The following is a 15,097-nucleotide window of genomic DNA, read 5'->3' on the forward strand; positions in this document are numbered from 1 at the left end:
TCATATATTCGAATCTGAACATTTTAGCGACATAAGTTGCGACGCCGACCGTATATATACGGGTTTGCACATTTTGGCCGGTTTTGCACGCCCGTGTTAATACGTTTCTGCGCGTTAAGGGGTTAATATTTCAAATGCTTGCAACTGTCTTCATATGTAGATTTGTTACTCCAAATTGTAGGTTTGTTGTTCTTTCACTTTAACGACCTACCCCTGCTGTTATCTTTATGCGCTATAACGAGGCAGGCTCGTGACAAAAATTTCACATATAATCTACCACGTGTAAACGTTTATTTTTCCTAAAACACACTAGATCATTCATTCTTTCTAAATGGAAACAAAATGTGATTCTTCTGTTATCAAGATCTAGGAATGAAAGGCAATGAAAACATACAAGAAGCAAAAATTGTCTCGTTTATATTATAAATAATAAAAAGTGTTAATCAACGTAGTTGTGAAAGAAATGGTAGCGCAAGGGATTAACGAGAGTTTACAGAAAAGTTTTTCACTATGCTCATAGAGAATTGCAGGGAAAATATGTGTGCAGGATATCCGAAAGATTCATTCTTTTCCGTGTTCAAAACGATTGTGCATCGTACCGCGTCGGTGGAAACAACGACGAGTGACTCACCGTCAACTCTCTTCTTCGAATCGAATTATTCCGTCGGCGGCGAAGCAAAATAATACGAGTGAAAGTACTATTACCGCGAGAGCTGCCCGCGAATCCGATGCGTATCGTTGCGATTGTTAATTAACCGCGGCCGGCGGAAAAATAGAACAACACTTTGTGACTCATTTTTCGCAAAGGGGAAGCAAAACGAAGGGAAATACCGATTATCCGGATATGCCAAACGCCGGCATCCAAGATGAAGAAATTGAACGAGATTTTACGGACGACCGGGCAATGCTAGAAATCCGGTCGTTAAAAGATGGCAAGACGAGCGATTACGATTTCACGAACCGGGCAACAGTAATGACCGACGGTACACCTGATCGGCTGTGACTACAAAATTCTACCTTAACCGTTCCTCCTATAAATTAGTGGCACGCGAAACTTCGTAAAAGGGAATTGTTAACTTGCCACATTGTAGTCTTTGCTCGAGTCGTTTTTATTGGGTCTGGAGCTGTGATCGGCGTTCAATGGGAACCGGGAACAGGGACTGAGTTCTTGCTCTTGACGAGTTCTAAATTGGGGTCTGCTCACGGGACTCTAATTTTTTTAACTTTTATTCTATCGCGGATATGTATTGGCGGTACATCGGGTCGGTGAGGCAAGTCTTGTAGAAAGTTCGGCCTGGGAAATACTGTTTTAGTTGTTTTAACACGCTTTCTAGAAAATACATGCTACGTTATTATCCCATAGGAGTTTGATAACTGTCGATAGAAGAATTATCCGCAAAGTATTTTTAAAGAGCACAGGTTTGTGCTCTTTTAAAACGTAAGTAAACTGCGCACTTTCATGCAGGAACAAAATTGTCTGTATTAATCGCGAAACACGGGAGTTAAATAAACATTCGATTCTTTTTCTTAATGGAGGATAATGAATTTTGAAAATCTTCGAATATTCTTACTGTTCCAAAGTTTTTCTCACTCGAAACAGATACATACTACGAGACGCGTGGTTCGTATGCAAGTCGTAACCCACGCAGTACGGAACGCGTTAGCAGTTGTTTGCCAGAAAATTCATCCGATGGTTGAAAAACACGGACAGTAAAGCTCACTTCAGCAATACAGCTCACAGCAAAAAGAGCAGCGGTCGGAAATGTTGAAGTTTTTTTTAGAAGAAAACAGTATATGCTGCGAGAACACTTGTTGCATCGGCCAAGATGTCACTTTCTGAGATACCTCTGATTGCACAACACTTACAGGTTGTCTGCTGGTCGCGTATCGGTTTGTTTATCCAAAGCTGTGCCTTTTTTTAGTAAGCTGCATCTTTCGAAGCTTTGTACACTGTAAGAAAACTATATGGCAAAGTGGAAAAGTGCATCCCACAATCTTACATAATATTATCAATATTTATAACTTTAGAAATCTTTATAGAGAATATTAATAGAACAAATATTGTTTAATTGGGCCCACTCACAGCGGCAATGACGTACGTGTACGAATTATGAAATTCCTTGTATATCTCAATGTTTATGTTAGATCTGCTTATTTGCGAGGTTGTATTGTGTTTTCGTGCTCACAAGAAGCAGAATTTTTTTCGTGGTGACTATGACGCACGGGATACTTTCGTATAGTTGTTATTAAAAATTTGCATTTTCTTTTTTGTCATTCCAAGTAACAGCAAAGTTATAAAAGAGCATTTTAGTCATTGTCTAGTATACTAGTCCCTCTATTATCTAAACAAAATTCAAGTCATTTAGCGCAGTTTTAAAAAAAGTTATCGAATTTCAAAAGGTATGCGAATACTTTTCTTACCCACTGTATATACGCTAGCGACAGAATATTGCTGTCGCCTTGATGCAGACTTACGCCAGTGTGAACCGTGTCGCTCAAGGGGTTAATAATTCAATGATCTAAAATTTCACAAATGTGCTATTATTAAAGGAATACACTTCGAGGTTCCCATTGTGATCGTCGGTCGTTGTCGCACAGTTACGTTGAATGAATTATCCGAACAACGATTGCGCGTTTTATTGACACAGCAATCAGTCATTTTTCGGGTAGCGTTTTTTTTTCTTTCTGTTCCTCGATGATTAATGCGTAACTGGCGAGGAAAATTGCATACAATTTGCATCCCTTTAACGACGGTTCCGCGACAAAACTCGCGCATTTGTCCAACGTCATCGATGTCAGATTAAAGGGACCGATAGCGTGTTCGCGACGCATAAATGATGTGTCAGTTTAAACCAGCCAAGTCCGATCGATACAATGAAGAATTGTTCGCTTTATACGGCCAGTGGATTAAGAGCGTCCGGGACCGCGAGCATGTAAATTCATCGAGCTTCGTCACTTGGCTAACAGTTTCTCATTGTTTTTCTCTTCTTTTTTTTTTTCATTTTCGAGCCATGACACGAATCAGAAACTTCTTCGCGCGTTGAGTGATTCACGGGATAATTATAAAAGTCAACCAGTATCAGGGACGATATGCAATTCTTCTCTCGCGGAGAAGTTTGCCTTATAATTTAACGCACTCACTCGCAGCGTCGAATATTCACGACGACTACCATTGTGGATTTTGCCGGTGCTGGAACGCTCTTGAGTTTAATTTATCAATTTTGCCGCTAAGTATTAGATACTATCAATACTATATGCTATAAGTTTGGAAAACGGAGGAAGCAGGTACTCGCATAGGGAGTATTTATACGACAATTTTAAATCTGTATGAAAAAGTAGTAACCTTAGCACATCAAATTTTACAAAGCCTACTTTGGATATTGAAAAGTTCTTCTGTTCAACATATTACATATTTATACTCCTGGGACGAGGATTTCAAAAATATCATTTGTTCATCATATATATCAAAAATTTGTATTAATATCCTATTCGATGAATCGGCAAATATTTCGTAACACATCGTGTGTACCCAACATTTCTGAAATTGATGATAATTTTTGGAAAACATTCGTAACTGCAGAAACTGTTATCGAAAAAGAAGTGCCGGTAGCGAATTATCATCGAAGGTTGATCGAGGTGGAAAGAATAAGATGTTTGTGCTGCCGTTCACAATTAGTAACTGAACGATCAAACATGCGCCTTTCTTGTTTGTCTTGCATCGAAGTTTGCACAGCGATCAGAGAACGCGAGTAATCTCCTGCAATTACACGTTCATCGGTCAACATTGAACGCAGCAGCGGGTACATATTATGCTGCCTGGAAAATAGTGGTATAGGGACCAGGTACGAATTTATACGAGCTGTCGTCGAGAATAGAGCGCACGGATGTAACCTATCATCAAAATTTACCATTAGACCGAATTCCAAAAGAATTGGAGCCTTTCCAATAAACAACAGCCGAATGGCTTTTGTTTGCTCGTATATCAATCGTTAGGATGCAAAAAGTTTATGGTGAATTCGTGATGGAGATACTCTCCGGTTGGCTTTCCGCGTGATACGCGCGCTGCGGTCCAAAAATAATCCTGCTTGATGATTAGGATCGTGTGCGGGATGGCAAAACAAGAAGGTTCTATCTTTACCTTTATGCATGAGCTAACACCAAGCGCTATCTTTGGCTTGTTTATGCTCAGGTTGCGAAACAATTTTGGGAATGATTAGATTTACGCGATGACATAGTACAACTGAACTGCTCGAAAGCACGAAAGTTTACGCAAGTTCTTGTCGTCGCAGGATGTTAAAACAATAGCTTATGGAAGAATTCGGTATGGAAATTCTAAAGGCACCCTAGTTTCTTAACACTGGAAGTGACAGATGCGTAGAAATTTCAGATTCTTTATTTTATAATTATTGTAATTGTAAAAGTGCTTTTGTAGGCAATCTATTTGTTCAGATGTGCTATACTATAAAAATTGTATAATCTTTTGAGAAATGTGGTCCAGTTATTTGAAAAAAGGTTACAGAAACTAGTTGCTTTTAACGCTCGGTAGGTCCAGTGTCAGAGAACAGTAACGTATTTTCAAGCACTTGAAGGTTTTTAGAAGATTAAAATCATTTAGTTTACTCAGCCACATCATTGAAGCCTTCATCATGATTGAATTTGAGTCAGAACAAATTTTAAAAGGCTTAAGTATCTTATTTTTCATATTTCAAAAATCATACCTATTGGCTTTTGAGCCCTGCGAATAATATGTGTGGCTCCTAAAGACGTCTAACGTTCTCCTTAAGAGTTTAGACCACTTTTCTAGTGTGTTCCAGTATTTAATATAGCGTCTATATTTTTCTACCATGTGTTGCGTCCAGAGACAAGGGCCATAAAAAGGTCCCACCATTGGGGAAACCCTCTCAGGCCCCAACAAGGGTCAAGGCAGACACCCCCCTCCAAGGGGTGATTCGTGCCTTGACCAATAATAAACAATCTACCTCCATCCACGGGTGCTCTTCCACGACTTTCCAGCGTTGGAAGAGCATTCTTCCACCAGCGCTCGCAGAGAGTACAACACAAAAAATAAAGTTCTCTAAGACTACTAGAGACCCTTCCACGTCATTAATTTGCCGTAGGAAGCGCGAATCCAGCGTACAATAGTTCGGTCGCGCATGTACGTTAGGCGACTAACCAAACGTACGGACAAAACACCATGAACTGATTTTCTTACATTTTTTCAACTACCGTAAAGTAGATTTAACAAACTGCACAAGTTTTTGAATCTTCAATATCTTCAAATGGCAAGTGAAAACATTCGTGACGATCCAAATGGGAACAAAATTCTTAGGTTACGTTTGGGAACGCCTGGAGCTTCGAAAGATCAGTTGAGATGTTTCGGATGGTAAATACTTGAAGAGCCAAATAAGACCTCTTTGAAAACTCTGATGGATGAGATTTCTCCTAAGGCGTTCAAAGGGTTGGGCAAATGGGTTAAGACACGAGATAGCAGAAGATTGCCCGGAGACCCTCACGAGCTCCCATGAACGTGGAGATAACAATTTTCAAGAGACCCCAGAGTACCCCTATTTAGGTAATTACTATGCAGTAGATTATGACAGTTACAAAGGTATAAACTGTCAATTTATTCGGAATTTCATACAATTAATAATGAGATATACAAATTTGTTTAACTTCAACTCTAATTTATTACGTACAAGCATGTATTTCAGATTTTTATCGTGTAACCGCTGGTAACAATAAAATTCTTGCGCATATGAGTTCGGTGATTCGATAACATTTTCATTTCATGAAACTTCTGCGAATAAATAATATATTACACGTAACATAGCTATTCCGTTTAGGCTACAAATTATTGTCAAATATCTTTGATATGACAATAATTAGAATGTAGAGAGCGTAACTAAATATTTCCGTAAATATCAGCTACATGTCGCAATATTTTCAAAATGGCAAAATTTCATTACGCAATTTCTTTTGTACATTGTAAATTATATTATTCACATGACTGGTATAGTATGTAGCCTATACGATGACTTTCACTTTCTACGGCTGTATTTATAAATGAGTCATGAAGCGAAACTGGAAAAACATAATGTATATAATTCCAGCACTTATTTAAATAAGCACAGGCTTCCAAGCGACTTCTTATCAACATATACATGAATGAACCATTTACTCTACGAATTTTTGTTGCATATATTTATTCTCTCTATTCTTGTAACTCAATTTCGTTCTCTTATTACACTATTCGTGCAATTGAGAATTTGAAATCTACCGGATCAGACGTGCGGCCCCATAACTTATGTTTTTAGATTCGTAACATAGATCTAGCTCACCGCCACTAACACGCGGACTCTCCGTTTGCTCGGAAAATGTTATATCTATCATGCGCGATAATGATTGGTTATCGCTTTTATGGACAGTTTGCCTTTTGAACGTGTACCACTACATATTGGTCGATATTTTGAAAATCGAGTGAAGTTATTTGTATTTGCAGACCATAGTATGCGTTCACACATGCATACATAGTATGTATATCTTTTAAATAGTGCGAAATTTATAGTTATAATTTCTTTGTACGTTCACATATTATATTCTTTACATGTCTCCGCCAATGTTTGAAAAGGGGATGGATGTATCAACTTGAAGAAACTTAACCAATACTATCAGTGGTATCAAGACTGGTGGTACATCAAGATCACCCAATATACTACATAATATATGTATATGTAGGTGCACGAACATCGAAATAAATGATGGTAGCGAACGTGTGAACAGTAAGAAAAAGAAACAAGTTAATGTTGTAAAGAAATTTCCGACATTTCGGCGTTGTTTGCCAGGCATTCATCGGCACTGGGCGCGGTGTATGTGTTTTCCACGTACTAAATACATCCACAACACAGGAACTTTGGGCCCGTTAGAAGCTAGTCTACGATCGAGAGCACGACCAGCGATATTATTACATAAAAGATAACGGAACGGCAACCCACTTTACTCATGAGATTATCTTTTTACGCAACAACCGAGAGTCGAGGTTATTTAAAGCACTTTGCACTACTGCTACTACTGCCGTCAATCACAGTCGCATTTTTTCCGACCGCGGGGATGATTTCGAGATCCGGAATAAGGGTCGATCGAGTTCGTTTCAAAGCTCGATTTTTGATTCCGCGGTGGACGCACTGTCTGGTCTCGTCGATCAGGCACCATGAAAACAAGTCCGTCGAGATAATGGAGACAAACGTGTAATTTATTCGGCGCGGCCGCGATAAGTCCGACGACAAATACGCGCTGAATCTGAAAACAACCAAACACCGGTTCAATGGTAAGGAAATCGCTTGGCTCGAAAATATTATATTAGAATCGACTCTCGATAGACGCTGAAATGTAATCTTGCGCCTCCCTTTAACGCGAAGTGATCTCAGTGATTTTTTTCTGTTTCGGTGCTGTAAATTTCTTCTTGGTATTGTTAAATGCTTAAACAGTAATTTTGCGTGGTATAGCAACGAATAAATATATTTGATAATGAAAAGATACAAAAGTAATAAAAAGATGAAGTAGCGAAACAAGATCTATTTGGTGTACAAATTAATTTCAGCATGTACCGAAAACTCTACACGTGACAGCGTAAGTCTATCAGTCGTGTGGTTTTTTCAGTTTCAAGCACTTACGGAAAGAAATCTCGTTGACGTAACAAAGATTTGGTTGTAATCAACGGAAGTACGAATATTGAACAAATATAACCTGCATACAAAATTTAGAACATTCCATTTAAATTGTTGACACTAAACTTATCAAATTCTAAAAGTGACTGACGCGAGTTGCTTTATAAAAATGACAAGCCATTTTTATTACAGTGTATGATCGAATCGCGAAGTTTGTTCAATTTAGTTGTATCTTTTTTAATTTTAATAATTTTGAAACGAAAAATGTGAAATCGGCCGTCTTGAGCAAAACGTGATAAGCTTAATGTTAATTACCAATTGACTTCGTTAATTCTACGAATTTCGAAATGGAGCTTACTTTATACAGTTCTTAAAATGGTTGTTTGTAAAATTTTCTAAGAATTATACCCTCTTTTACTGGTTACCGATTTTATCTTTATAAACATTTTTCGTTTCCCAACGACTCTTATCATTCCTGCATATATTACCATGTTTGTGCTAACGAAGTAAGTTAAGGTAGAGTTTTCACTGCTGCTCAAGGCACCAAAGATTATACATTAGTATGCATTCCACATTTGCAACCACGGTTCTTTATAATCGCCGCACTTCCTGTTTAGCGAGTAATGCTTTGTTGCATCACACCGAATTCATAAAACATCAATAGTTTTTCTGTCCGAAGGTAGAACGATTCCAATAGGAAGTTTATATTTTAATTATTTATTCCTACCATTTTTAAATTTTGCACAATGTTCAATACTGGTTAACAGAAATGTTTCCAATTTCTCAACGACAACACATCACAAAAGTTTTAAGGCTAATTTTTAGTTAAATATTGAAGCTATTCTGTATCGATGATGACTCTTACAGCAATTGAAAATAATCTCCACAGTGTAATCAAAAACTGCCCATTAGTTAGAGATCAACGCGAACTTCCCAGCAGAGCGATAAAAAAACCTGCAAATATAAAGTTTCAGCGTAACATCGCTCTTGCTACAACGATTCGGTTGCACAAGAAATGTTAGAAAAACGTACGGTTGCAAACGGAGCAGAAAACTCGCCCACAGGATGAAAAAGATGAAAACTGCAGATCGAAAAATTACTAGCGTGAAATTGATTTAACAACTGAAACATCGAAACTGTCGTCGGTCTTCAAACTAGCTTTGCTTCTTTTTATGAAGACGTCGTTTGCACCCGAAGCCGAATTACCGCAAAATTTAAAACAGTTTCTCTGACCCACGGTTTTTCCATTTTATATGACCTACTGCATTTTATGCATACAAAGTTGAATATCGTGACCGCATGCAACAATTATGCTTTCAACATAACAGTTAAACTTTCGACATAACAATTTTTAATGGCGCCAAGGAGTTAAGGGGGTTAAATCCATATAACAGGTTACGCTTGTCTGTAAACATAAAAAACGCATGCAGTTTTGAAAACTTTCAGTACGAAAACGTACCAGCGTTTTGTATTTTATAAAATACCAATTCCAAACATCGATAAATTTATCTTTTGAAAATAAAAACAAACATTTTATTCGGAAAGCTAGATTCTCGTAAATTGAATACTCTACACTGGATCATTGGAAACACAAAATTCTGGACTTTTAGATTTCGATCTGTGAAATATGGTTGCAAAGTCTGAAGGAAAATCGATCCGGTATTTTTCGAGATGTCGTGATTAGGATTGTTGAAATTGTGATGTTCGGAAATACGCGTTTGGAATATTTAGAGTACGTCAGAATACAGGGTCTTGCTTACTTAGGTGAATTTAAAATTTTCAAGAAACACAGGGAAAGAAAGAGTTCGAAGATCCGTCACTAGTATTAGAAGTAGATTCCATAGACCGTGATCAGACACCCGAGTGAGGTGCTTTAACTTTCCAATATATTGAACACTAAGGAAATGTGAAAACAACAATTGAAAATTTCAAAGTGTGTAAGTAACCGTAACCTTGCAAGACGAATTGCACGGGAACAAGGAAAACGTTTTCACTTTCAGAACGAAACGTATTAATTAACTAATTAGCTGGCATCCGGCTTGCATAACACCGCGTAAAAAAGATTAGGCCAATTACTTCAATTTGCAGTATTGCAACCTGTGTCGCGGTACAAGTTCGCGTATCCCTCGATTATACACTGTTCAACAAAGAGTGATTAATTTATTAACGTTCTTCTTCTTTGCAATTGAACCATTTGCAAGCTGTTTCACGAGTTAGAAGGATTTCCATAACGCGAAGGAAGAACGCGTTTTGCAACAATCAGAAGAATCCTCCGCCGCTGAAAGTAGAACGTGACGTAGATCGCGGTCGAACAAAAGGTAACTATATACACTAAATCTGATTAGTAGTGATAAGACGCTATTTTCGTCAGTTATCTGTTTTCACTCCGACGACGGTATTACAGATACGATTCTCGGAACTGTACAGAACAATTTATACGACTCTTGAATAAGTTTATGAACCCTCTTATTCTATTTAATAAAGCAGAACAAATTTAACTGAGTTATTAGGATAAGGTTATTGCGGCCTTGTTATTTCCATGACTGACGCAAGGAGTTTTGAGGAATCAAATTTCTGATGTTGTTGAAATAAGTGCGACGTCCGTGTGGTAACGCGAAGAACTTAATAATACAACAAAGTCGGAAGACATGAGTGTTCGGATATTGGAACGGTTACTTACGGTACTCAAAAACTGCAAAAAGATGAGTTAATCTAATTTTGGGTAAACCATCCATTATATTTTATTCTCAGCTAATGTATAAACCAATAAAAACACGGAACGTTAACTCTCATCCGTTCTTCGTTTTCCCTAACATAATTTGATTCTTTGTTTCAAATTGATGTACCTGGACTTGGAATCATATAAAGGCATTTAGATGCAATTATCCAAAGCATAAATATTGTTATCCGACTATCTAGTTTCTGACAAGTACTTTCAATTTTCACAAGTATCATTAACGTCTACGGAAAAACTAGCACGTCTAGAAAGAGCACCTAACAAAATATCTTGAACGAATTGATGAATAAAATTATAAATCATTCTGAGCACACTTAATTATATTTTTGTCAATGAGGTGAGAGGCGTTACCAGGTACAATCGAACACAAAGACAACGAAGTAAAATTAGAAAAACTGTTTGAGTTTCTGTCATGACTGTCATTGAGAGGTTTAATATATATATATATATATATAAAGATTTAAAAAATAATTAAAATATATTTTAGATTTTCTTTGCATTTTAAAACATTGTACGTAAATATAAAAATAATACATTAAAACAAATTCTAAAGCCATGGTTTTTAATATCCCGAATGCGGAACTTAGTTTAGTTAACTAACACGAAATTAAATAAGTTTAAAGAGAGAGATTTTTCATTACAGAAAATGTGGAACACACTATTTATTCGGGATCGGTGAAAAATGTGTCGAATTGACACAAGTAATACCCTCCCAGTTAGCGCGCATTTTTTCAGAAGCAAACGGATCGCACCTACTAATAAAAATCATTCGTTCCCGTCTCCTTGAGCTCTGTGTGTATGCATTTCCTACGCGTGTTTAGCATGCGAACGATAAGCTGATCGTTAGTTTGCACGTGTCCCGGTGGCCAGCGCCGAGCGTATCCGAGCGTCAAACGTGTGCGTACTTTTGATACGTGACATCATCTCGCAGTGCGAAGCGGACACACGCGCCGCTTCGCGCGCTCAGAACCGCGCCCCTCCCCAATAACAGGCAACGCTTCCAAGGCCTGCTATGAAATTCATCAGACAACCATAAAACTCTGTAATTCAGTGAGAACGCGTGTGCCATGGGTGATAAACGAAGCACCGCTCGTACGAATCCTTCGCGAAACGGTAAACAGCGAAGATGGATGCGCATATCGAACGAGAGCGTGGGCGTGTTTTCACGAAAGAAACTGCCGCTTGATTGCGGTTGCTGGCGATCGGCGACCGAGGTCGAAAACAAACAGGCGGGAGTTTACTTCCTGTATCTCTCGAGAAGAGACATCTTTGTTTAACGCAACGATCAGTGAACCATTCTCGTTCTAATTGATTAGGGTGTTCCCAGGTCACTGAAAATCGTTTACTATCGCTCCTTTCGGAAATAATCTTCAGCGAATGTAAGACCTTAAATAAATTCAAAACTATGCGCTAAAATTAGCTTGTTTTAGGGTACTCAAATTTAAACATTATATATATATTTAAGTATATTTCCCTAAACTAATCATCTTAGAAAGACGCAAGATAAGATAAAACTGTGTAATTATTGAAGTTGAAAATTTATATTTTGCTAAACTATATCATCTTGTAAAGATGTAAGATAAGATAAAACTGTGTAATTATTGAAGTTGAAAATTTATATTTTGCTAAACTATATCATCTTGTAAAGATGTAAGATAAGATAAAACTGTGTAATTATTGAAGTTGAAAATTTATATTTTGCTAAACTATATCATCTTGTAAAGATGTAAGATAAGATAAAACTGTGTAATTATTGAAGTTGAAAATTTATATTTGACTAAACTATATCATCTTATAAAGATGTAAGATAAGATAAAACTGTGTAATTATTGAAGTTGAAAATTTATGTTTTGCTAAACTATATCATCTTGTAAAGATGTAAGATAAGATAAAACTGTGTAATTATTGAAGTTGAAAATTTATATTTTACGCGATATTTATTTCAATATATACGTAGGTTGACAAGCTTTTCTTTAGATATTCAAAAATTGTTTAATCGTCAGCGTTTTTCTTAAAATTGAAATTTATACATAGTAGAAAAAAAAACACGAAAAGAAGATGCGTAGAGTGATTCGTTTTGCATGAAAATTTCATTGGGATATCGAACACCCAAATCGTGCAGTAAAGATTAAAATGCTCTGACATATTTGGATAAAAGGAATTGACGATAAACATGTAGCTCTGATTCAGAGTCTACATTTTAGGGATTGCGTGTTTACGTAAACATTTCGTTGCTCCAGTAATACGTTTGACAAATTGAGCTTGTATAATTGATCGCTGTCTGTTTACAAGTGGTCCGACATCTCTATATCATGACTGATCGAGCGTACCAGGAGGTCTGCCTGAAAGCCCTTCGTCGTCTGCTTACAACTTATCGATTGCAAAATAACAGTAAGCCGAGTTATAAAAAGAGAACGCTCAAGAGAATACTCAAGAGAATTCATTCAAACTCATACATCCTAATTCTGATAATTTTACAATTAATCCTCAGATTTTCCGGCACACAATCTAATCGTAGTTTCATGTCAAGTTGTCGCTTTGAAGTTCCTCACGTAAAACTGAAAATGGTTACTTTTCCCGAGGTATTGTTCAAACTCTTTAGTTTAAAGATAGATGAAAGGAAGGCATTATAAAGAGAAATGTTTATTAAAACACTTTCATCTTTGAAATCCTAGAAATCAATGTTCACTCTTCCAGCTACTGGGATCAATGCCTACACAATCTGTTTAAAATCTCGTGGATGAACTCCAACGATTCGTGCTATTTTCAGGATCACAGCGGAGAAACCGAAAAAGCATTCAAGAGGTCGGCATGGATTTCAAGGTCCGGAATAAAATAACTTTCCTCGAACATCTCACCGATGCGAAGAATATCCAATCAACCGCAGGTGTGTTATTGTCTTCAACAATACAGAGGAAGATGTAGAAAAGAAATGATTATTAGAACTCTTGATCCTGTTTTCAATCGTGTAGTTCCTAGAATCACTGACGTCACGATATGTTTGAGATGTGGTAAAATTCAGCGATCACCACATTTAGAATCGTGGAAAGAAACTGGAGAACTCTGAACAGGTATTGTTGCAACATGCTCTGATGGACTTCATCGCACCGTCAGGTTGCGTACGTCGTTTAACACTTTCGGCAATTAGTGAAATTAGAGGGTACAATGGAATTGTCTACATTTTCCCTTTCTTATTGCTTGTACTTATAAATAATATGGTGGTGAAAATCTTCCATTTTTTTAAGCCCTTTGTTTTTTGAAATAACCGATAACTCTACCACCCTTGATTATCTGTGGCGATATAAAAGAATTCTTTTAAAAAAGGTTTCTATGTATCAGCAAAGGATTTTAGAGTTGCGCGCGCGCTTATGGTAAAATTTTTGTCAAATAAAACAAAATCAATCAAATCATCAAATTCAAATATCTTGAAGAAGAAGATACTGATATTTATTTAACCATATATCACAACATAGACAGAACGTGATGACTGAACAATTTACGAGCAAATAGTAATAGTAATAGAATAATCGTATGATTTATTGTTGGCGTATACAGGGTATCCCGTAATTATGCTAACACCCGGAAAGGGGTAAATTCTGAGGTCATTTGCAATCCGTGGCTTTGTTTACGAGTTATTAACGAAAAACAATTAATCAATGAGAGCCGAGCTGGGCTGGCGCAAGGCGGCATGGTGACCGCTGCCTTTTTCTGCCAACTGTCCCGAGTTTCTGTAAAAACGAGCCACAAGATCCGAAAGACTCGCGACTTAGTATTCTCAGATTTGCCGGTTTCAATTCCGACCTTCGAACATTTCTGGGAGAAATTACTGTATAATGTTCGTGCCACGCTGCTGTGCGGGACTCCCGCGCATAGGTCACCTACCCCACTCCGTGCGTAACTTATTTCCCTGTGAACACCGCTGGTGACACGTGGCATTCGTGCATGGATCCGTAACTGTCAAGATCTATTCAATGCGAGATTCATTGAAGAGCAGCTTCCGCTATGGAAACATTAAAAGTACGTGTTCGCGACGCGAGGCAATGCTGACCCCCGATCTTGGACCGGTCGATTCGCGATTTTCTTTTTATCCTAGACACAACAGCGCGCATCGGAACGCAATAAAATATCGAATGGCCCCGGAGATAATTGGTCCCGGCTAAGCGTAATCGTGGAGGAAAACGAAACGGCGCGGGGCGGCGACGATAAGCGGCCGTGTAGCTCGTGGCGGTCAGCAACGAAAGATAATAATTGCATGGTTATGGAACAACCGGCGCGGCGCGGCATGACAAACAATGCGAACGCGAGCCGGCCGCTCGATAAAACGGCCGACGAAGACGATACTGCGGGAGAGCGTCGCGGCGACGATGGTTCGGCCACTGCCGCTGCGAAGATAAACAACCGAGCTTCGCGTGTTCTGCCATGCAGTTTTCGAGCTAAATAGATAATAGGCCCGTCACCGCGTATAAATAACGTAATCGGCCACGAAAAAGAGGTCTTCAGATACGCGACGCAAGAACGCGAGCATTACGTCGGTTAGACCATAAAGATGCAAATTTTTGTCGAATAGTCCAATCGACGTCAATGGAAATGATGGCGGGATGCTGTTGGGTCCATCGTTATACCTCTTGGTAATATCGTAAGAATCTCCTGACGAAGACTAATGAGGAAAGTTGAGCAAGTGACGTGCTGTGACATA

The 15,097-nt window shown here is 38.1% G+C and overlaps 2 protein-coding genes across 10 annotated transcripts in view; one reads left to right on the plus strand and one right to left on the minus strand.

Annotated features, from left to right (window-relative positions):
* Positions 1-15,097, minus strand: part of Sesn (Sestrin) — a 296,174-nt gene that overhangs the window by 134,127 nt on the left and 146,950 nt on the right. The window lies entirely within an intron of this gene.
* Positions 7,086-13,822, plus strand: LOC143259618 (uncharacterized). 6 transcript variants are annotated; one of them, XR_013033638.1, is made up of 5 exons: positions 10,960-11,780; positions 12,694-12,792; positions 12,893-12,983; positions 13,172-13,288; positions 13,374-13,822. XR_013033638.1 is itself a non-coding variant. In XM_076522729.1 (4 exons), exons 2-4 carry the CDS (start codon positions 12,714-12,716, stop codon positions 13,466-13,468), a joined length of 291 nt encoding a protein of 96 aa, XP_076378844.1. In that variant the 5' UTR covers positions 7,086-9,982; positions 12,694-12,713; the 3' UTR covers positions 13,469-13,822. The 6 variants fall into 6 exon arrangements, 3 of the variants coding, with proteins under 3 accessions (XP_076378844.1, XP_076378842.1, XP_076378843.1); XR_013033639.1 differs by lacking the exon at positions 10,960-11,780 and adding an exon at positions 7,086-9,982 and having other exon boundaries at positions 13,172-13,822; XM_076522729.1 differs by lacking the exons at positions 10,960-11,780; positions 12,893-12,983 and adding an exon at positions 7,086-9,982.

The sequence above is a fragment of the Megalopta genalis genome, chromosome 6 (assembly GCF_051020955.1).
Source record: "Megalopta genalis isolate 19385.01 chromosome 6, iyMegGena1_principal, whole genome shotgun sequence".
In the NCBI taxonomy this organism is placed as follows: Eukaryota; Metazoa; Arthropoda; class Insecta; order Hymenoptera; family Halictidae; genus Megalopta; species Megalopta genalis.